The sequence below is a fragment of the Cinclus cinclus genome, chromosome 3, assembly GCF_963662255.1.
Source record: "Cinclus cinclus chromosome 3, bCinCin1.1, whole genome shotgun sequence".
NCBI lineage: Eukaryota > Metazoa > Chordata > Aves > Passeriformes > Cinclidae > Cinclus > Cinclus cinclus.
In genome coordinates this window covers 88,977,623-89,000,735 of record NC_085048.1, presented here as the reverse complement: position 1 = coordinate 89,000,735, position 23,113 = coordinate 88,977,623, and the positions used below count along the sequence as shown (strand labels likewise).

At 47.5% G+C, this 23,113-nt stretch overlaps 1 protein-coding gene across 1 annotated transcript in view; it reads left to right on the top strand.

Annotated features, from left to right (window-relative positions):
* The first annotated feature begins 1,946 nt into the window (after window positions 1-1,946).
* Window positions 1,947-23,113, top strand: part of PKDCC (protein kinase domain containing, cytoplasmic) — a 33,071-nt gene continuing 11,904 nt past the window's right edge. Inside the window, exons 1-3 of the mRNA XM_062489262.1 lie at window positions 1,947-2,615; window positions 16,480-16,602; window positions 19,649-19,920. Of these exons, the coding sequence (XP_062345246.1) occupies window positions 1,947-2,615; window positions 16,480-16,602; window positions 19,649-19,920 (1,064 nt within the window). The remainder of the gene's footprint in view (window positions 2,616-16,479; window positions 16,603-19,648; window positions 19,921-23,113) is intronic.

Genomic DNA, 23,113 nt, shown 5'->3' with positions numbered 1-23,113 from the left:
AGGTAAGAACAGAAACGATGAAGGAAAGGGGGGGGGGGAGGGAGGGAATCCCCAAAAAAGAAACAAAAGAAGACCCGAACCCCCAACCAACCGAAAAACCCACCCCGTTCGAAAAGATTTCCCCCGAGCCGCGGTCCCCTCAGCCGCGGGCAGGGCAGGTGGCACCGCCCCGGCGGGCGGAGCGAGCACCGCGGGGCTGCGCGCAGCGGGATGCGGGAGCGCGCCCGCGGAGGCTGGGCTGGGCGCCCGGGAGCCCGCTGTCCCTCCGGGGGCAGACAGCCTCCCCTTCCTGCAGTTGTTATTTTTATTTTAATTGGTGATTACGCTCCCTCCTGTCACTTTTCTGCGGTGGTTGGTGCCAGGCTCGGGAGTCCCGCGGGGATGGGGCGCCTGGTCCGGCAGCAGTCCGAGCCTTTGTCCGCCCCTTGTGCGGGACCGCGGGCGGGGCGTGCTCCCGGTGCTTGCGGAGGGCTCTCGGGAAGAGGCGACAGAAAGGCTCCGAGGCTGCTGGAAGAGACGGTCCGTCTCCACATGCCCTGCCAAGGCTGCCTCCACCCGCCTTCTCCCGGTCTCGCCGCTGCCTCCGGTGCCCGGGCGCTTCCCCGCGGGTCTGGGCGCCGGCAGCGAACGGGCGGGGTCTGGGGCCCGAGTTTCCCCAAGCTCCGTTTTTTGTCAGTGTTGGAGGAAAAGCTGACGATCTCTGATCGCTAGTTCCCGGGAACCGCGGCGGCTGGGTTTTTTTTTTTTTTTTGTGGTGTTTTTCCCCCTACGGTCTGTCCGATGTGTATTACCGAAATGTCCCGTCCCTTTCCCTCACTGGAAATGATTTCCCACTTCTATTGTGATGAACTTTGCCTCGCCTGACTCTTTACGGCTTTTCTCTTGTTGATGGTCTCTCCTTTGTGGAAGTTCCGCGGGTTGATTGTATTTGTTAATTAGTTGCTAACAGCATCGTAATGTGGGCTTGATGGATAACCATGTCATTAGCGCTCACCCCTGCAATTCACATTTCCAACAGGCCAGGGGCTACCCCCTGCCGAGCCCGTGATTTGTGGCTGTTCTTTCCCGTGGGTGACACGCAGCCCCATCCCCTCTCTGCTCTGCTCTCCTCCGCGCCCGCGCTGTGCCGCGGCTGGAGGGGGCGCGACCGCTGCAATTTTCACTCCGAATGACGAACCCACAGCTCCGGGCTGCAGCCTCCTCCTTTCTCTTTATTTTGGCGTGGAAAAGACATCGAATCCCTCTCCTTTGTGTGGCTCTGCGCTGGTACGTGGGTGCTCGTATAACACAATTCCCCCAAACCCCTTGGCTGCCGGGGAGTGGGATAAGGGCATCCCTCCGAAACCGCTGCTGGCGCGACTTTCCCCGGGCTGCGCGGCCACGCGTGGGAAGAACCACAGCCACAGAGCTCCGGCCCCGCCCGACGGCAGCGCCCAAGACCCGCCCTGCCCGGTAGCGCCCGTCGGGGGGGTCCGCCCGCCCGTCCCGCCCCTCTCCGCGCCTTCCCCGCCGGGGGGCTCGGCCGAGCCTGGGAGATGTAGTCCCGGCTCCCGGGCTCGCCGGCGGCCGGCGGGGCTTCTGCGGGGGACTACGTTTCCCAGGCCCCCCTGCTGCTCGGCCGGGCCGCGGGAAGGGCCGGGCTGTCAATCATCGCGCGTCGGCGGGGGCAGCGGGACGGGGATCCCCCCGCCCGCCCCGCGTCCCGCTAATAATAAGTGCTTCAGAGCCTTAAAAGCAGGGAGGCAAGTGTCATGCGGGCGCGTTGTAAGGGGCTGGGCTCCGGCTGAGCGCCCGGGGCCGTTTTGCCGCCGGCATAGCCGGGAGGGGGGGGGAAAAAAAGGGGGATAAAAAAAGGAGAAAAAAAAAACTCCCTCGGAGCTGGTTCCCGGGAAAAGGTCGAGAGGAGAGAAGCCCGAAAGGCTGGACAAGCCGTCAGCGAAGTGGCGATGAGGCGCAGAAAGACTGCGGTGGCGGCCGGCTGCTGCCTCGCCTTCCTCCTGGGCACCCTGCTCAACCTCCTCTTCATCCCCGGCTCCGAGCACCCGCCGCCGCCGCCGCCCCGCGAGGAGCTGCCCCCGTCCCCGCCCGGCGCCCCCCTGTACCCGCCGGAGGAGGAGATCGGCCGCGGCCAGGCCGCCCTGGCGCGGCAGATCCGCGAGCGCTACGAGGAGGTGCTGCGCTACCGGCAGCACCGGGCGGCGGCGGCGGGGCGGCGGCCGCTGCGGCCGCGGGAGCGGCGCCTGATGGACCTGGCGCTGCCGCGCACCTCGGCGGAGCAGCCCCGGCCGCCGGGGCCGCGGGGCCGAGCGGCGGCGGGGCCGTGGGCCGGCGCCTCGGCCGAGCTCTCGCTGGAGCCGCCGCTGCTGGGCTGCCGCGACATCCGCGATGTCAGCGGCGTGCAGTACCTGGGCTCGGGGTACACCAAAGCGGTCTACAAGGCGGTCCTCAACCGCACGCTGGCCGTGGCACTGAAGGCGGTGGACTTCGGCGGGCACGACATCGCCCACTGCGTGCGGCAGTTCTCCGCCCTGGGGGACTGCTACCGCCTGGCCGCCTACAAGATCGTCAAAGAGATGATCCTGCTGCAGCGGCTGCGCCACGCCAACGTCCTGCAGGTACGCGGCTCCGGGCGCGGAGCCCCCCGGGGCGCGGGGGTCGCGCTGCTTTTCCCCGACTCTCTCAGTCCCGCCGCGGGCAACCTGTCGGAGCTACCGCCGCCAGCCCCGGTGTGCGCGGGGAGCGGGATGGGATCGTGCTGGGGAGTTCCCGAGAGTTGGCGCACACGCCCCCGTCCCCTGTTCCGTGGGCAGCCGCACCCCCTTCGGCAGGCGCGGTGGGGGTGGCGGTCTCCGGGGCAGGTGTCCCTGTCCCTGCCACGGCGGTTCCGTACCTCCCGTCCCCATCGCGTGTCCGCGGGAAGGCGAGTTGATGCCTTTCCGCTGGCAGCGGCGGTGCTCACCCCCTGGCGACAAGTGAGTGACCCCGGCGGGGTGCGCTGGGCCCGGGACAAGGCCGGGAGCGGTTCGGGATGCGGCGCGATCCCCCTCCTGCCCGGCATCCTCCCGCGGCGACCGGCCCTGCGGCTTGCGCTCTGATGCTACTTCCTCGTAAACAAAATGAGTGCTGAGGTGAGGAAGGGGGCGACTGAGGAAGGTCTCGGAAACCCAAAAACACTCCAGAATGCGGGAAATAAAGGTCGGCTTTAATGCAAGCGCCGCTGGCTCCGGTACCCCCGGAGAGAAGGTGGCGGTGGGGTCACCTCTGGCAGCCTCTGCTGGGACTCCCGGTGGGCTTAGCTGGATCCGCGCAGCCTCGGCACACGGGTCAGCCCAGGGGGCTCAACCAGGACAGGCCGGGTGGGAATCCTGCTGGCCGGTGCGCCGGCACCGCGGCACTTGCCAGAAGGGGCTGCATTGTAGGGCTGTTACACATCAGCATGAATCTCAGCGGGTCCATTTGGATGTAAATGCTGGTATGGAAATTCCTATTGCGTTTCGCATAGCATGAGCGTTGCAGTAGAATAAAAAATGAACGTTAGACCAGACGGTCTCACAGTAGGTGCTTTTTGAACTGAACCGGGTAAAGGAGTTTTGTGTTTCTTCTTCAGCAGCTGCAGCAGGAGTACCAGCTCCCCCACGAGAACTTCAGATCCCAGCGATCAAAGCTCTCGAGTTTCATATGCTGTTCAAAGAAAGGCTAGTCATGATTTATCCACAACAAGAAAATAGATATTTTCCTTCCTTCCTTCCTTCCTTCCTTCCTTCCTTCCTTCCTTCCTTCCTTCCTTCCTTCCTCCATACTCTTTCCTCGGTGAGGCCATGTCTAACTATAATGCATAGCCTTGCAAACCACAAAAACCTGTGCTCCTAGGAAGGATATTAGTTGCTCCTCTGAAGCTGTGTCGAATTTTGCTTGGAAAAGCCATGCTTGGGTGCAGCCATCGTTGCTGGTTGCTCTGAGAGGACTTTGTTTCTCGCCCCAAGATTGGTTTGGTTTTGTTGTTTTTCCCAGTGTAAGCGAGTTGGCCAGTGTGTATTTTGTAAAGTTTAGTCATTTTGGTAGGCAGTAACATTTCTTTCCAGTTTTACTCGTGTGTAGTTTTCTTCTCTGGAAGGATGAAATTGGCATTAATTTGGAGCCGTCCCTTTCATAAAAAGCAAGGGGGGGGGGGAAGGGTGTGTGCTGTCTGTCCCGGCAGGTGCGGGCGGGGGATCCTCTGGCAGCGCTACCGAAGTTACCCAGCGCTCCACTTCCCGCCAGAGCAAACCTCGGGAGGACCCGCAGGAATTCACTTCTCCGGCTGGGGATGATGTGGAGGAACCACAGCAATTCACTTCTCCGGTCCGGGATGTCAGGTGGACTCTGAAGGGGGAAGCGCAGGCGAGGTGCGGGTTGTCCCATGGCGGGGGACCCGGGCTGGAGCAGCTGGAGGATGAGCAGGCACTTCCACCAGCGCGAGGAGAAACACGCCCAGCCTCCGTGCTGGGAAAATGCTCTCATGGGCAAAAATCCCCTCTGTTAGTTAGGGCTTCGTATTTACATGCCACCCCATTTAAAAATAGATTCCACTTAAATCAGAAACATATTTTCAGATTGATTCCGATTTTGTCATTGCGTTTCCTTTTGCCTGCCCTCCTGCCGCGTCAGCCCCAGCGGTGCTGCCAGGAGGGGGGGGAGCCCCGAACCCCCGAACGTGCCCCCCTTGTTGTTTGATGCACATTAATGTTTAATGTTGTGGGGGCGCACGGGGCCAGGGTGCTGCGGCCTGAGTGAGGGCCAAACGTGGGGTAAGGCATTGCCTTGAAAGGAGACGTAAATATCGACCTGACAGGCGCTTTCTGGACACTGTCGGGACAGCGCTGTGGGCCAGGAGCAAGTCTCCGGTGTCAGGCAGGAGTCGGAGAACCGATGTGGAAAATGAGCAGCAGGGATCAACACGAAATGTATAGATTATGCCTCTTAAAATTTCACACAGGACAGGACCGGCTGACTTCACGATTTTTAAATTGTTTTCAGCAAAAGCCGGCCCCGGGCTTAGAATTCACTGTGCAGGGTTTACTGTCGAGGCAGAGGAGTCAGTTCAAAAGCCAGCGTCTCCTCCTTCCTCTGGCTTTTGACAGGCGCTTCAGCTCCCATTGGAACAGGAGGACCGCGCTGGCTGCAGGCGCCAAAGACACGATGCCACCCACATCCACCGGGCCGGCGAGGGCCGGGAGCTTCCCTGCTTTTGCTTCTCACCTCGGTTTTTGCTCCTTTTCCCCGTTTCCCGGCGGCTCCCGGCATACCCAAATACGAGCCGGCTGCTATAAATAGCAGGAAGGACGTGCCACCGTCCTGTCCTGTCACCGTGCCGCTCCGGGGGAGGGCAGGGCTGGCGGACAGCCCCGGCTGGGGAGCGGGGAGGGATGGGGCAGGGACGGGCGGCTCTCACCGGGTCGCTCCTGGGCGACCGGCCGGGGCTGGAGGCGAAGCGGGGCCGCTTGAGGAGAGCGGGAGTTCTTCCTCCGCCTCCCCACGCCGCGGTCGTGGGAGGGAGCGACCCCGGGGACGCGTCCACGCCGGCGGCCGGCAGCCGCCCTGCCTCCGATGGAGCTCTCCCGGGCACCCCCGGCCAGGGACTGGCGGCGGTTCATGAGTTTCTGTCACTGAAAATAAAGTTTCGCGTCGGTTCGGCCCTAGGAAAGGGGGTTTTCCTGTAAATCTCTGGCAGCTGACAGCCTGAAGTGTAGTTTGTAAGATAACAGGCTTGTTCTTTACTGTCTCAGCAGTTCTCATTCTGGCCTGTCTCTTGTCAAAATCAGCTTTTTTTTTTTTTTTTTTAAGCCATCCTTTTAAAAGGCCTTGATTGTTGTACAATATATGATAGAGGTAAAAAAAAAGCTCTTTCCAGAAAGTACCAGTGTCTTCAGACACCATGCTGACATACCCACCATACCCTCCGCCCAGGGAAGGAGCCAGATGTGTCAGCTCTGGCAGATGTGGTGAATCAAGTCAAGCAAAAGAAACACGGAAAACCAGCCAGGGGGAGAGTGGTTTCCCATTAGGCAATGCTGAGGTGAAGGCAACTTGCCTTCCTGTTTTTATTCCCATGCTCTGTCCATCACTTGCACGACGGGCCAGCGCTGGGCCATCGCCGCCCCTTGCCCCCGCCGTCTGGGGCTGCCCGAGGCTCCCTGGGGCAGCAGCCTCTGGGAAGGGCAGGTACAGGCTGCAGTGGAAATATATTTGCTTTGGAGTGGCGAAGAGAGGGGTAGTTCATTAAAGTTGATTTTATAATGAAGGGCGCCGGGGAAGAGGGGGAACTGGGTCACTGATTTGTTGTAGCAGAGGATTTAGCGGCTCGCTAATTGCTTTGCAGTCGCTCTGTGTCAAATGTGATGCCCGATCTCTTCCTTTCACTCCGTGCTGCGTTTTCTTTTCTTGCAGAGTTCAAATGTTGCTGTCTGAATCCTGGCTTTCTGTGCATTATAGTGGGGAAGATGATATAGTGTGCTTTAATTCCTCCCTGCCCATATATGAGGAAGAAAAGAAAATCAAACCATTTGCAGTTAATTTCAAACAACGAGCACAATTGTAGTGACACAAAGGCAATGTTTGATTTACTGTACTAATGTAATTATAGCCCTGGAGTATCAGAATTAAGGGTGGAGCCATTCTTCCTTCATTTGCATTGCTGAAGAGTAGGGAGGGAAGGTCTGAAACTACAAGATGTTTGGAGAAGTGCAAGCTTATTTCTGTGACAGCTATTTATCAGCACTTCCAGTGTTAGTTCACAATGATTCATATAAGAAGAAGCTACCAGTGTCTTTTTAAAAACACACACAAAAGCTCAGGGGAAAGGGTTGGCTTTGTTTGATGCTGATGGAAGGAACTAGCTGCTAACAGCACCAATGCCTTGCTGGCTGTCCAGACAAGGCCAGTTCATTTGGATTTTTTAGCTTTAGTGTGAAGTTAAAATGTGTAATTGAAATACTGAGATGGCATCTGCACTAGAAAAGTCACCATCCTAATATCAAAGCAGTTTCTGTATGAATTGGGTCAGTTAGGTCTATTGTATTTGTGGCTGATTTTTTTTTTAAGATGGTCATAATTACAGTGAGAATATTTGTCTCTTGCAAAATTAATTGATTAAAATAGACTGCAAATAATACATCACTTACTGCTTACAAGTAGACTTAAGATGTGCTAGCCAATCACAATATTTTTAAATACCCACTTTTAAACAGGATTTTCTTTTCTTTACATGTGATAATTAAGAGGTTTTTTTTACCCTGGTGGTTTCCCTATACATATGCATAGCCAACAGCATAGGGCAGTTTTAATTTTAATGTGAGAATTAAAATAATAAAGCTTTGTATATGGTTCGCTTATTCCAGGTGGAAGTAGTCAATCTTTCCAAGTCTGAAGAGAGTCAATATACAATTAATTTCCAGTGCAAACTTATTTGCATAGGGATTGTATGGACTCTTGAAGGTCTGGTCCTTCACCATCCTCTTTGCAGGAATCCACTGTTGTTTTCACAGGAGGCAGGGGGGAAGGGAAGAGTGTGCTATAGTGGGAACAGCTACTCAGGGACTTCTTCCCTGTTGCCAGCGGGTGGGCATTGAATCCCTTTTGTGGTAGCACTGGTGCAGGATTCCCAGCAACAAATCTTATCCGTGTCTGGCTGGAGTTTGGCCATCAGAACTCTGGGAACTACTGACTTGAAGAAAGCTGCTGATAGCAGTTGGTGGGAGTCTATATGGAGAATTTGTCATTCTTTTTGGATGGGGCAGCAGAGGTTCCCAGTTCTTGGGGATCAAACCTTTCAAAACCAAGTGCCTAATGAGAATTAAACTATGAGGCTGGAGCTGGATGGGCTCTGACTATGAACCCCAGATACAGGATTGCTGCATTTAGGAAGGTCATGTTGGACTGGGAGTATTTTCCAATGTTTTTCTAAATTTCCTCAGTTGAGCTGCTCTTGGGACAGGTTTGTTAAAGATGAATGAGGCCTCCACGTGATACAAGACCAGGCTGATAATGGGCTGTTGAACTGGCATTTGTATCAGAGGAACCTCAGCTCCAGACGGGTGAACCTGCCATATCTTGTCAGTGGCAGGGGAGGTTGGCACCTCTTGCTGGCTACCTCCTTCCTCTGGAAATTGTTGCCACCACCACTGCCGTAATGAAGCGGCTTCTTTGTCCCAGTCACTACATTGCTTGACACTACCGTAGGCGCACCTTGAAATCAAAGAGGCTTTTACATCTCTTGGGCACCCATGGTTAGTGGTGGTCGACACAAGGTGTTAGGGATGGACATTCGTGTGGTGAGAGAAAGAAGCAGGCAGTGCCACCTACTGATGGCTCGGCAGAGACAGCCCTCTGCTGCTAGCACATGTCCCCACAGCCCCGAGGAGCTCGGGCTGGAGTGGAGAAGGGCAGGGAGAGCAGACAGATGCGGTTTGGCGAGGAAAGAAGAATTACACAAAGTGCTTCTTTATTGTGAGACTGCTTCCCCAAAGGCCCAGATGTTATCCTGCACTTTTAAGAGTGAAGAAAGGATCTGTTAACAAGAACTCCAGAGCTGCTGGAAGCACAGAGCGGATACAATTGCAAACCCACTCTTAACTGTTCCTGTCCCTGGAAGGCAAGCTGCACATCTTGATGCTGAAGTCCCCTAATAATATTTTTTTCCCATTGAATTCCTTGGGATGGCAGAGGGTGTTCAACTTGCAAAGCTGCTGGCCGGAATGCCTTTCCATAAGGCATATGTCATCACATAAGTTAGAAGGGCTACATTGTCCCTCCTTTTGAAAGTAGCATTCATAAAACTAATCCCAGGCATTTGTTGAATGATTTCTATGGTTGTTTCTCAGTTTTATGTGCCACATAAATCACTCCAGAAGACTGGTTTGAATTTCTGCCTCCTTTATGGGAGTTGATGACTTGCAACCTCATCCAGTTGCTTTGAGGAGAGCCCAGCACTGCTTCTTCTGCTCAGTGGCTTGGAGAGATCAGTGGTCATCATGGGATGCTGTGGGTATGATCAAGTTGTCCCTTGCTGCTTGCCATTTTTCATGGGAGCAGCAATGAATGAACAAGGTCATTCCGGGCCATCAATATCCTGGCCTGGAATTAGTTATGACCAGGACAGAATTGCAGAAGGAAGCACATGGTTTTTTTAACTTATCCTTTCATTCCCCCTGCCCCCCCAGTGTGGGATAGCTAGGTAAATCTCTTCTCCCTGGTATCCAGTGATTAAGAAGGGTGGTCAAACACTGGAACAGGCTGCCTTGAGAGGTGGTCAATGCCCCAAACCCATCCGTATTAAGGGGAAGCATTTGAACAATGCAATCAATAACATCCTTTGACTTCTAGTCAGCCCTGAAATGGTCAGGAAGTTGGACTACACGATCATTTCCTGCCCTTTCCAACCAACCAGCTGAGATATCCTATCCATTCCTGTCCCTGAATTTCAGGATCACTGTGGGCCTCTTGCACGTGCTCTGTCTTCTAGATGCAGCCATGTTCGGGAAGGGCAGGCAAGGATGTGGCAAGGGAGGAGGAGAGGACCCCAGGAAGGAGACACCAGGGCTGGCACAGCTCTGCTCCTGTGTCTTTCTGCTCTCTGCATGGGCACAATGTTGATGGATTCAGGCATCAGCTCAGGCTGTGCAGGCCTGGTTTGTGAAGTGCCTGTGTCAAATGTGCAAGCTGGGCTTTTTAAAAGATGTTTTTTATGGATTTTTGTGTCAACACAATCATCTGATGGTTCAGGTAGATGCCCCGTGACATCTAACTTCTGTTGCCATTTTTCATTTGAGTGATGGCCGTGAAAAACTTGACAAGAACTAGTTCTCACAGGCACTGTGCTAATGCTAATATTGACTCTAGACTAATTTTAAAGGACTTGCCCTTTTTCATCGCACTCAGCTGTACTGCTCAGTTTAGGTAACAGACACCAAACATGGGTATTTTATATTGTTTTAGGCCAAATTTGGAACAACTTAGTTTGGATAGACTTGCCTTTTTCTTGTACTATGTAACTGCAGATAGATTTCAAGCTTATTTTAAAGCTTGCCATGAAAAAGTTCAAAATTATATGACTCATACCTAAGAAAGAAGAATTATATAGATGGATTTATTATAATGAATTCAAGACAAGCATTTCTGTACATGTGATGCACGGAGGTTATTTGACAGTCTTTGTAGTGCAAAATTGTGTCATGACAGAGGGTTAAACTTGTGGTGCAGTGGAACTGAATGCTGTGGCTGTGGATGGAGGTCAGGGGAGCTTCTGATCTGGCTATTTACAAGATAATGAACTATGCCTCTGGTGATATCAGCCTGTTTCCAGTGAAATCATGGTTGTATGAGTGATCCATTCGTCTTCACTGGAAGGCTTTACAAGAGTAGGCTGCTTGAGTGACTAAATATTTGCAGGGTTGGGCCTTGAGCTTGTGCAGTGCAATGCAAATTCAAAGTGCTGTAAATGTTTTTAGTAGAAGAATTTTCCACTTCAGAGTATAAGGAAAGCAGAGAGAGTAAAAGGGAGATAACGTTACTAAATCATAAGATTATAGCCAACATAGTATATGTCAGAGCAGCAGGTATGTATGGATATGTATACACACATATACCTCTAAAATATATGGAGCTATCTGTGGACCTTTATGGATATAGCAACAGATATGGGTAAATACACGTAGTGTCAGTTTCTGAGTGCTACATTCCAATTTTTCTGTTAATGAAAATATTTAGTAATGTGTTTAGTAACAGTGCCAGGAATGAGATTCTTGTACCTTTTAGTTCTCCTGGAGTTTAGTGCTAATCATAATACTACATTAATAAAGAAAGCCTAGGCAGAACTGTGAATTTAGAGTTTAATATTTGAATTACCCACTACTTGCTCTTGGTTCCAAAATCCAGCAGCGGACAAAATCCTGCCTCACAGCTGCCAGCACATAGTTTGGGTTCCACTCTCAAAAGGTTCTGCACGGTGCTGGAGATGTTCTGTGTGAGTCTTTTTCTAGTGAAACTGAGCACTTTTCTGGGCTCGATTGCTAGATTTCAATGGGAGAAAATCAATTTACTACTTGTGAGCCATCTTGATATATTCTATAGCAGGAAAGTTGGCATTGGATCGATCTTTAGTAAATTTTGGCATCGGGTTCCTTGCATTTTCCAGGTTCCCTGCATTTCACAGATTTGCATGTGCTTTTTTGGACTGATGGGCAATATAAAAAATATTTTAATATGTATTTTAAAAATAGAAAAGACATTTTAAAATACACATGAAGTACTGTGTGTATTCATTAAATATCAGAACAGGCATACACATGTCATATATACAAAGCATATATGTGTATGTATGTGCTTGTGTGTATATGTATGTATATTTATATATGTATGTACCTTCAGCAATGAAGGGAAATTTTAAAAACACAGGCGATTCATAAATCTTAAAGTGACAGAAACGTCTCAAATCATGTACTGGTAAATCGTAGCTGTATCAGGCTGTGGGGGGGATTTCTGCTCTTGCAGGATGGACTGTCTAAGTGCTTCAAGGATGAAAGGTGAATCCAAGGACTGGTTGCCTAAAAATATTGCATTAACTTAGCAATAAAGTAGCAAGAGCTTCTAAAATACGCTGTTCTGGTTTTGAAACATAGCAGCTCAAGCAAATGGCTCATCAAAAAACCAGTAGGAGCTTTTTATTTCCCACGGGCACCAAAACACTACAAAATACAATCTCGACACAACCAGTTTTGATTAAGCAGCTCTGTGTCCATGTATTTCTGAATAGAAGGGCTGTGTCAAGTGCTGACTACTGTCACTCTTCGTAGATGTGAGATTGTATTTCATTGCCCTTTTCTATTGTGGGCAGAAGTTGGGTCCTACTGTAGTCAAAATTAAAAGAGAATAGCAGTCCAAATTGAAAGAGAAGAGAGGGTTCTGAAATTTCCTTCTGGTGTAATGCAGTTGAGCCTGTCACTTATATTACAGCTGGCAACAGTGTGCTTGAAATTCATGTTCCAGGACTCACAGAAATCTCATGTTCATTAAAGAAAAAAGGGAGAAATTGCCAGTTTTTGTGGTTCTAGGGAAAGAAGAATATACATAATGTGGTCTAGTTTTTTGGGAAATGGCGTGATCTGTACAGGGTCATTTTGCCCTCGGCAATCCTGCCACAGCCCAGCAGCAGAGCCCCAGCTGGGGAAAGTGGCTGGAGACCTGTTTGGAAAAGGTGAGTCCTACCGTTTGTGACTGATCAACCTCCATAAAGGAAATACAACACTTTGGCAATGGTTCAGGTTTGACATTTATTTTTCTGAAAGTCTAGCCGGGGTGTCTACAGCAATGCAGAAGGGGTCATCGTTTGAACAGACTTACCCTGCTGATGACAGCTTAATAAGCTTCTTTATTTTGTGTTTTTATTCAGTAAGCTTGTTGGCTTTTGTGTAGAGGCTGACCTCTGCTTTTGCCCTCCCCTGCTGCCCTAGCTCCTCTGAAAGGGGCACCTCTGTCTCCATAATTTGTAGTAAAAGGGAATTGTAAAGGGAGGTGAGCTGGCTGGCTGTAGGGACGCGGGCTCCTACAATGCAATATGACTTTCACATGGGCCGACCCTGTATGCCCAGTGTGCCTAAAAACTGTTGGGAGTCAGTGGGAATTTTGGGTGCAGAAAGACTAATGCAGGACTGAGCCTTTATGACCAAGAAAATCTGAAAGGCAAGGGAATAATTTGGTGAATGGGGCTACTCGAAAGAAATGAATTATGACACATGATGTGAGAACAGGTCAACATTTCATATCTGGCATACATTTTTCTAAACAGCAGAAAGGCATCCCAGTATCATGACTGTTTGCTATTAGATTCTACACAAAAATATATTGGGGTGGCATTTAAATGCAGTGACTCAAGATAGCAAAAAGATGTGGGATTGTATTTCTTTCCATTCATTTAATTGGAACCATACTGAAAAAGTGTATGAAAACCATCACTATTCAATATGTCTGAAGTGTAGCTTTGTGACGCTGAGAATGATGTCCAACCTAATAGAATTTCAGATAGAGGAGATATTTTGGCTCATCTTTTGCTTCCAGCTATATTCAGTTTCCCCGTGTGGTTATTTTTCTTGTTATTGTATGCACCAGCTATCTGTTTCTTACTTCACTGTCTGGGAATACAAACCATTCTGTCTCATTTCTGACCTTAAAATGGATTGGACAAAAACAAAAGGAAGTTAAAAAATGTTTTGGGTAGTACCCTTGTACTTGTTTCTTGTGTTGTGTAAGTCATCTTTTTAAATGAAAGGCCTCAGTATTGCTGCCTGGGAATATTTTGCATCTATATATATTTTGCATTTTGTAACATCTGGGTACTGGTTGGTGGTTCATCAGGAGGGGATGAATGTAACCATTTCAGATGCTTAACTGGCTGTTGGGACTTGCCCAGTTTGTAATCATGGTAATTGCACATACAAATATGGCATTGTAATTACATGTGAATCTTTGCATTTAGTTTCAGGAGTTGATTTAGAAAATTATAAATGTGACCCAATAAATCCTTCGTATCTCAGACTTCTGTGCTTTTATAACTCTATATAATAATGTATCTGGAGAGGTTTCACTTGTGTGAAATCAATATAGAGCTCAGGTTAGTTTATAGATATAGTCAGATATTTGGGCAGTGAAGACTTTTGCCAAAGTACAGACTGGATGCTAAAATGAAAGAATTATGAGCAAAATTCCAGCTGAGAGCAAACCTAGCTTGTTGTTACTACTATTGACATTCATGGATCGAGATACAATAGACAGAAATAGGTACTGTAATTAATTTCTACTCCTGTGACCATATGCACGTGAATAGTGAGACTCATTTTCCAATATCTTTTTGTGTAAATATGTATGTGTATTACGTTTGTATTATCAAAAGGAATGGATAATTGTTGTTTGTCTTCTGTGTTTCTATTCCCAGAGTTGTTTTCACAAACATTGACAATGTCTGATGGAGACTGCTATCTTTTTTGTATTCAGTGTAACTGTGAACCAGCAGTTACTGCAATGCTGTCATTTCCCAGTCTGGGTTGCTTGCTAATTTCACTTACGACTTTTTTTTCCCAGTGGATAGTATTACTGTGCTAAAGACTAGAGCTGAATTCAGCAGATGATACAGAAACAGATGCTAGGGTTTGACACCCAGAAGTGAGGGTTTTCAAACCTGCTGAGCTTCATCCTGTCTCCTTTAGTGTGCCCACACACACGAGGGGTGGGAAATAGCTGGTAAGGAGTGCAGAATCCAACCTTCCCTGAGAAAAGAATATATGTTGTAGTAAATATTTTCATTTAATTCAACTTTTGGTAAGCGTAGATAGCTTAAACAGTTGTGCTGATGTGATCCTCTAAGATTTAACTCCTGGCATTAAACCTCACAAAAGTGGTGTCACAGATGATAAGGAACAAACCTAAGTCTGGTCCAAATGGCTCTAGATGGGGAAATTATTACTGTTAGTGTCTTTGTCATGGTTATGGCAGTAAAGACAAACGTCTGTTTTCCTACTTCAAATGTTCATATCGGCATCTATCACAATTCCTCTTTCTGGCATGTTTTAAAATAAGATCTTCTAGCTATTTTTTTTTTTGTTTAGGTTAATGTCCATGTTTAAGCAGCTGTTTTGAAATACAGTGCCATTTTTACACCAAAAAGAAAAATTGTTTACTTCTTTTACATTTTTTGGCACCCTTTTTTCCTTTAAATGTAGACAGCTACAGTCAAAGCTAGCAGCATGGCTCCTAACAAATCCGGTATTTGCTGACTTTAGCCTGCTCTTTGCTTTTCTGCCTGGGGAGGTCACAAGCTCTAAGAACGTGCTGGATGCTGGGATCTGCTCGCAGGGGCTGTGTGCAGCCTCAGCTGCCCCCTCCACCCCTGGAACTCTGCTTTCCTCATGATTTGGGATCGGTCCCTGTCCTGGCTGCCTGAGCCTGGCTTCTGCAGGGCCATATCCAAGTGGCCTCAGCACTGAGGAACCTCCCCTGTCATCTTCCCTGAGCTTTTTAAAACTAAAAGAGGTTTGGAAAATAACATTGCTTGGGGCAAGGCAGCAGAGGAGTAGCAACAGGGCATTTTTTTTAATGCTGCATTTTCACACCGACCCTTTTACTGTATGTTTTATTTGACTGGGGGCAGAGATTACATTTAATTTTATTTCATGTGCATGCTGTTCTGGCTGGAAAGTTGTGATCAGATCCTTATCTGGCTCATTTAATATCCTCTCTGCCAGAGCTTGGCAGGGAGTTCATAGAAGCCTGTCCCTCAGCATGTCAGACATTGTCCCACTCCATATAAAGCAAAACAGTCTCTCCTCCACAGTCTTTAAATATTCTTCTAGTGCAATTATTTGTGCAAGTGGAAGTCATTCACACATCCTTGGAAAGCAAATAAAAGAAAAAGCTGGAGTATGGCTGAAATTGCCATTTAAATGCTTTTAAATTGTAGAAGCTACTGGCAAATAGTATTTTGGAGTATTTGTTCTGCTTTAATGATACTGTACACAGAAATTCATCAGGTATAGTGAGAGGCAATTTCTGGCTGGGAAAAGATAAATGTTGCCATTTCAGTTGCTTTTCAAGGCACTGTGTCATTGAAATACATATTTCCACTCAAGGAAATCCTACGGAAAATGTCATAAAAACTATTTTGCGATATTTTTAAAGCATAAAATCAGTATTATTTGGTCAGGTGTTGCATTGGTTAAACTACCTTTCTTCAGATAGTTTTCTGTTTCTGTGTTCATAAAAATTGTTAAATTATTATTATTGTTATTTTTTGTCTTACATATTTGTCATGGGTTTGCCTTATCTGGATGCAAGGCACCCACAAAAGCCACTCTCTCACTCCCCTCTTCAGCTGGAGAGGGGAGAGCAAATATTTTAAAAGGCTCATGGGTTGAGTTAAGAAGAGGGAGAAATCACTCAGCAATTGATGTCATGGGCAAAATACTTGACTTGGGAAAAAGTTAGTTTAGTTTGTCAAATCATAGTAGGGTAATGAAAGATAAAACCAAATCTTAAAAACACCTTCCCCCTGCTCCTCCCTTCTTCCTGGGCTCTCCTTCCCTCTCGATTTCCCTGCCTCCTTTCCTGAGCAGTGCAGGGGAGTGGAATGAGTGTTGTGGTCACTTAATCGTACATTGTTTCTGTGGCTCTTTGCTCCTCAGGAGAGGACTCCTGAGAGTCTTCCCCTGCTCCAGTGTGGGGTCCCTCCCCAGAAAACAATCCTCCATGAGCACCTCTAGTGTTGGTTGCTTGCCATGGGGTACAGCTCTTCATAAACTGGTCCAGAGTGGGTTGGATGCAGTGCTCTGGGTGTAGTCCCGCAGTTGGTTCCCTGCAGGGTCACAAATGCTGCCAGAAGCACTGCTCACAGCCTCCTTTGGGAATCCACATGCCAAGGTGCACTGTGCTGATGTTGCCTGGCTGTGTTGTTTTCAGCTCTACGGCTATTGCTACCAAGACAGCAATGACATCCCAGACACACTGACGACCATCACTGAGCTGGGCTCGCCTTTAGAGATGATTCAGCTTTTACAGACTTCCTGGGAAGACAGATTTCGGGTGAGTAACAGCTGTTTTATAAGGATTTTTAGGAGAGTGAGGAATAAATAATATTATGAAGCAGGGGTTGTGTATTCTTCAGTGTGATTCACATTTATTAACTGTTTGTTTTGCATATGATTGCATCTTGGTTTAGAAGCAGTATTTAGCACTCCCCTTCTGCAGTGTTTAAGATGCTGCTTTATGTTATTTTGTCTGTCGATGTTATCTAATTGTAACCAGTTCCATGGTTTTTACATGGTATCTTGAAATGTTTCTTACTTGCTAAACCTTGAGGCCCAGGAGTTTTGGCACTGTGCTCTGCAACTGGGATTTAAACAATACAAGGATGTTACATTTCTCTCCTGATCCTTATCATAGGTTTGTTTTATAATTGTTTTCTACTGCTTCCTGCTCTGTTCATTTTTTCCCGGGGAGAGAGTGAGATAAATGTACACAAATCTCAAACCCAGTTTGTCCACCGCACTGGCAATTTACCAGGAGCACGAAGGTCACACTTAATTTGTCCAAAATGAAGCCAGACTGCAGCAATGCTTTGATCCAGACAGCGCTGTCTTGCTCGGTGTGTATGGGGAGGTGTTGCTGTCTGAGGTTCACTCCCTAGGATGTTGAAAGGCGGCAGCAGTCTCCAGCTGAAACACTTTGGATTGCTCAGCTACCTCTGGGCCAGAAAATTAAAAGTGAGCCTGAGTGAGCTCTGAGTGGAAAGAGCAAGGTGCATCCCACGGCTGTGCTGTTGCATTCCTGCACTCTCTGAAGGCTGTGAGCAGGTTTGGAACCTGTTGGAAATGTCCCTGGGCCATGCTGCCTTCTGGATCCTGCCTGGGGACAGTGCAGGAGAACAGCCTCAGTGCTGGTCAGACCTGGCCAGAAACCATGCTAGCCAGTGTGCGTGTGGGATTAAGTTTCTGTGCTCAGGAATGTTACCTGGCAAAGTTTATTTTACTCATACAGCTGGAGCAAGTGTGCTCCCTGCACTAAGCTTCAGCTCCTTTATCCTGAAAGAAGCATGGTCTTGGTAAGCAGGAGAAGAAATCAGCAGGGTTTCCAACACACAGGACCACTTGCCTTTAGCTCATCTCATCCAGGGAATGCAAACCATGGACTGGGACAGCAAATATGTGTAAAATAATTGACCAAGAGGTATGTGAGATTATGGGTAATAAACAGAGAAGTTTCTTTCCAGTGTGGACATTTTTGAGTGAGCAGTAGCAAAGGGAGATAAAGGAGAATTAGATGAAGACCTCCACCGAGGTAGAATTACAGGTGAAACATTCCTGTGACCACTGTAATGAAGTCCTAAATAATGTTGTGCTCATTCATTTGTCTAGGGTGCAACTAACACAGAAAGAAAGGAAATAAAATTGTCTTCCTGATATGTGAGACTTGTTTGTGGTCCAGTCCTGAAAATGTCTGCATAAATCCATGAGGTTATTCCTGCAATTGATTATTTCCTTGTGTGGATGAACTCAGCAGGAAGCTGAGTAAGCCAGAGGTGTGTGACACAGAGCAAAGCCTTCATCTGTGTGCTTAAAGCTTGTTGTAAGGGGCGTTTGCAGCCCCAGCCTGCAGCAGGTGTGCATGGCACAGCCTGTTGGGGCTGGGCACAGAGGTTGCTGGTGCAGGAGCAGGGGGCTTTTTGGCATTTGAGGAAAGGCAATAGTTTTGGATGACAACCTGTGGGTTTGTTCAAGCTAAATTCTGGGTTTGTTGGCATTTGAAGAGGTACACCTATATCATAGGTTAGCTTGGGCTGGATGGGCTTTTTCTCTACAATGTATTGCAGGATAACACAGACATGAGTTGTGTGTCCTTCCAAGGGGAGGTAAGGGTGGTCAAGTTTAGCATCCCATAACCAGGCTTGTATACACCTACAAACATCTCCATATGAGCTGTGGTATCCTGTAAGTAGGAGAAAAATGTTCTTGTCTGGTCAACCACGAGAAATATTATGGAGAAGCATGAGACGGTTCTAATGTCCTACAAGTGAAGGGTCTGTGGGCAATAACTTCAACTATGCTCAGCTTTCTTATCAAGGTTGCATTGAGGCATACCCTTGAGTGTTTTTTTAAGCCCCTAGACTGAATTTGGATTTGACTACTTCAATGCACATGCCTTTAAACTTGTATTTTAATAGAAAACAAAGATTATATACATAAACAGTAAAAAGCCTGCTAAACTGAGTAATACCTGTTATTTATTTTATACATAAAATAAAAATTCCAGTATTTAACTGTGTCCATATTGCTGCTACATTTGGATTAATGGGTTACATAGTGGACTCTAAAGGAATGCATGAATTGAAAACAGGACTTTGGTAAGGGGGCTGAATTCAATGTTCATCAGGGTTGCTGTCTAGTAAGAGTTACTCAAGTTTCTAACATGCAGTGGAAGAGTGAAACATCAGCATAGAGCTCAAAATGGTGCATGAGGGTCCTCAAGGCAGACCTGTCAAGGCAGACAGGCATATACACTTACTCTGAGGCATGGTGAAGAGTTACATTGGACCTGGGGAGCTCTTCTTCCTGGGAGGAAGAAGGAAAAAGGAAAAAAATATCAGAGGAAACAGTGGAAAAAAAGTATAAAAACAGTCAAGAGGCAGGATCAGTAGAGAGGCAATACAGACACTGTCTGCAGTTGGAGCTCCAGGCATGGGTGCAGGGCGGTCCAGCCAAAATTTCCAGACCTGGAGTTTGTAAAAGAGCAGGATCAGACTGTGTGGTCAACGCCTGTGCATAATGTGTTATTAAAAGTTAATGCTTTTATTTCTGTTGAAAGTAAGAATAGCAACAATGAGTCCTGCTTCAAGAATAGTGTGGGAAAGTACTTGTAAAGAAGCTTATTTTTGTTTCAAGTCTCTCAGGGTTTTACAATCAGCTATGTTAATCCTGTGAAAAGTACCTCGGTTGCAACATTTAGTTTTGAGGGTAAGTTATAAGGCTTATTTTAAGTTATAAATTTATGAACATATCTTCAGCTAAAGTGGTTTTGTTGTACACTTTGCACTGAGAGAACAACGTGAGATACCCATGCTTTTGTGTTTCAGATATGTCTCAGCTTAGTTCGGCTCCTGCATTACTTGGCTCACTCTCCTCTTGGCTCGGTGACATTACTGGATTTTCGCCCTCGGCAGTTTGTGATCGTGAACGGGGAGCTGAAGGTGACAGATCTGGATGATGCCAGTGTTGAGGAGAGCTCTTGCACCAGTAACAGCGACTGCTTCATGGAATTCCCTGCGAGAAACTTCACCCTGCCCTGCTCGGTTGAGGGACGGTGCCAGAACATGAACGAAAAGAGGAATCTCTACAATGCCTACAGGTCTGTGGTCAGATAAAGTCATGTAGAATTAAGAGTGGGCCTAGAGCTCCAGCATCCTTTATAGTTATTCACATCAATGAGCACATACTGTCTCAGATTCAATTGCCAGGAGTAAGTGAAACCATGAATAATTGTTTCATTTGTGAAAATACATGGCACTTACAACGTTTGAAATATTTTGCATACTCTGAGTGTGATTCACCATTCAGTCTAATTCTGTGTTTGTTGAAGCCCACTGAATTCTTCACTCAAGTAGAGATTTTCATGGGAGTGAAGCATAAGCACTTTTGGAGCTGGGGGCCCACAAGCTCTGTGGTGAGATGATTCCAGCAGCTCTCTGGTGTGAGTTGAGGGGTCATCACGTGTTTTGCAGCACCAGCTGAGCAAAGGGATGGCTTCAGAGGGAGACTTAGAGCTCAGTTTACATCCTGTCCTCTGGCTCAGTGCTCCCGGCCTTGCTGGAGCCTGCTGTGGTAGGGTGATAACAGCCCCAGTGTGTTCCGGGAGATGCTGGGGCCACCCTCAGCTGCTGACAATCTGGGGTCTAAGCCCAGACCTTTTAAAGCAAGGGTGGTCTTTCCACCCTTCCCTCCCAGCCCCGGGTCTGTGTGAGCAGGTGCTGGGGAACTGACTCCCAGTGCCGTGCCCACAGCAGGGGACACGTGGGTGATGTTGGCCACGCTGTTGGCCACGCTGATGGAAGTGTTCAGCTGTTGCAGCATCTTCCAAATTTGATTCTAAAGGTGTATCCAGATTTGCAGCTGGGTCCTTCTGGGTGATGGCTTTGGGTTTGTGGTCTTGGGTCTCCCCCATCGGCCATCACAGCCTCGGAAGGCTGTGTGGGATGCTGGAGGAGCCATGTCACTGCTTTCCAGGGAGTCAGTATTGGATGCTCAGTGCCATGCTCATCCTGCCATTGCCGCTCCATCTGATGGGCACTGCTGGGACAGGCAGCTGCCTTGTCTGATCCAGATAGGAGGATGGAGATCTCAGAGCAGTGCCATAATGGTGTGCTCATTGCTTAGGCTTCCCTTTCAAGTACCATGCCATTCATTGCCTTCCAGACCACAGTGAGGAAAGGCTGCTCCAAGGAGAGCTTTCTGATCTGGTCACAGGGCACTCACCAGCATGTGTGTCGCATTAGCTGACCACACTGAAATGGGCTGCACCACATGACAGCCATCTGCAGTGAGCAGCACAGTATTTAGTGTGTCCTGCAAGATTTTCCGTTCCCATTTTCTTGGCTCAAAGATCTTGCTTAGCTTGCTAGCTTTTGGTTAAGACTGTTAGACTGTTTCTGGGTAAGAAGCCTTTAATAGGTGCCCATCCATCTTGGTCATAAGTGGGGACATGTCTGTGGTGTCATGGGTTTGTGGCAGGTTTCTGGTCACGCTGAAGGAAGTGGTCTTTTTCTAATACAGTTTTTAGTACTGCCTTTGAATTGCTCTCAAGTGTGTATTTCATACACAGTACCCCAGTGTCCTCAGCCCCTGCTTTGCCTTAATTCCATAGAGATGTGGGGTTTTGTGGAACGGTGGATTCATGTTATGGGAGGCTGTGACCACCCATGCTAAGGCATTGCAGCAAACCCTACGCACTTGTCTGAGAAGGTGAAGTCCTCACTTCATTAAGGATAGGCTGCTAAATTTGTTACTTTCAGAGCTGAACTCTGTTGCTGTAGGCTCAGAGGTTGCCCTCTGATGCTGTTAGATAGAAGTCAAAAGCAGCAATACATCAAACAATGCATAAACCCCTTGTAATTTTAAAACATAACCCACCCTAACCTTGAAAGCATACTTAAGTCTGTCTTGCTGGTTTCTTTATGAGGTAAATTATTAAAGGAGAGAAAACATTTGGGAGAAACCTCTACAAGAACTGGCACATCTTGACTTTCAGATGCTTACCTCCTGTCACAAATGTGTCTCACTGTGTTTTCCTCCAAATGTTTGGGGGAACAGTTTTCAAAGCACTGGACAGTTTTGAAAGTAAACATAATTAATATTTTTAACTATTAACCAATGGCTGAGATGAATTCTCCATCATGGAGAATTCTTAAATTAAGATCAGATAGTTCTCAAAAATAAACAGTTTGTAGGAATCAGTGTGAAAGGATCTGGCAGTCTGTGTTAGGCAGATCACAGTTGGACTCTGCTTTAGGGATAATCTCTAATCAAAAACAATGAGCTAAAATTTACCAGACAAATTATTTGTTACAAACTTTGTGCTGCTCTTCAGATTTCTATATCTATTTACATTGGCTGTTTCGTACTCATCATGAGGAAAACCTCCCAGTGGATTATCCCACTTGGGAAAACCATAAACATTATTTTTGTTTGGGATGAAAAAGGGAGTTACATTCTCAAAGGAATATTCATTGTGTAAATAGAGTGTCAGCTCAATAATACCTACCTCTATGATCAATTTTTGGTATCAGTAACTGTATTTTCTAATTTGCGCTTATGGAAAGCATCTGCTGGTCTCCCTCCTGAGCATGAGTCCGTGGGGGTTTCCATTTGACAATGTGGTCTCTGTGCCTGAAAAATTGTTTGCTTTGCTTTGCAAGTTAGATGTGAAGCAGGGCAATTTCCCAATTGTGTTCCTGTTCTTTTCATTAGCTAGTATTTATGTCCAGTAGTTCTGTTTTTATTGTCACATCCTGACATGTCCATCTCCGTGTTAGGTTTCTGTGACACTGAGTTAGTTGCAATAGGTAGTAGTATTGGCGGAATAGTAGAACTCCAAAGGAGAAATATGAAAATTAAATGTACTTCAAGGGATGGTAATGGCACATTGTTTATTTTCTTTTGTAATAAAAAACATTAAAATGGAGTTGTGGAATCTCCTTCTCTAGATATTTAAAAACCACAAAGACACAGTCCTAAGTAACTTGTTCCAGGAAGCCCTGCTTGAGTAGGGAGGCTGGACTACCTGACCTCCAGTGGTGCCTTCCAACCTCCCCCATTCTGTTGTTCTGTGATTCTACCTCCATCAGTGAACACCCACGCATCAATGCATCTTGATTATAGATAAATGATAAGAACAGAGAGGACATTCTCTATTCCAGCAGCGTTAAAACAATAGAAGGCAGCTTTCTCCTGGCAAGTAATTTGGAAGTCTTAGAAAACAGTAGTAAAGAAAAGAGTAATTTCATTTATAAGAAATGAACAGAAATCCAATTTATGCACTTTCAAGG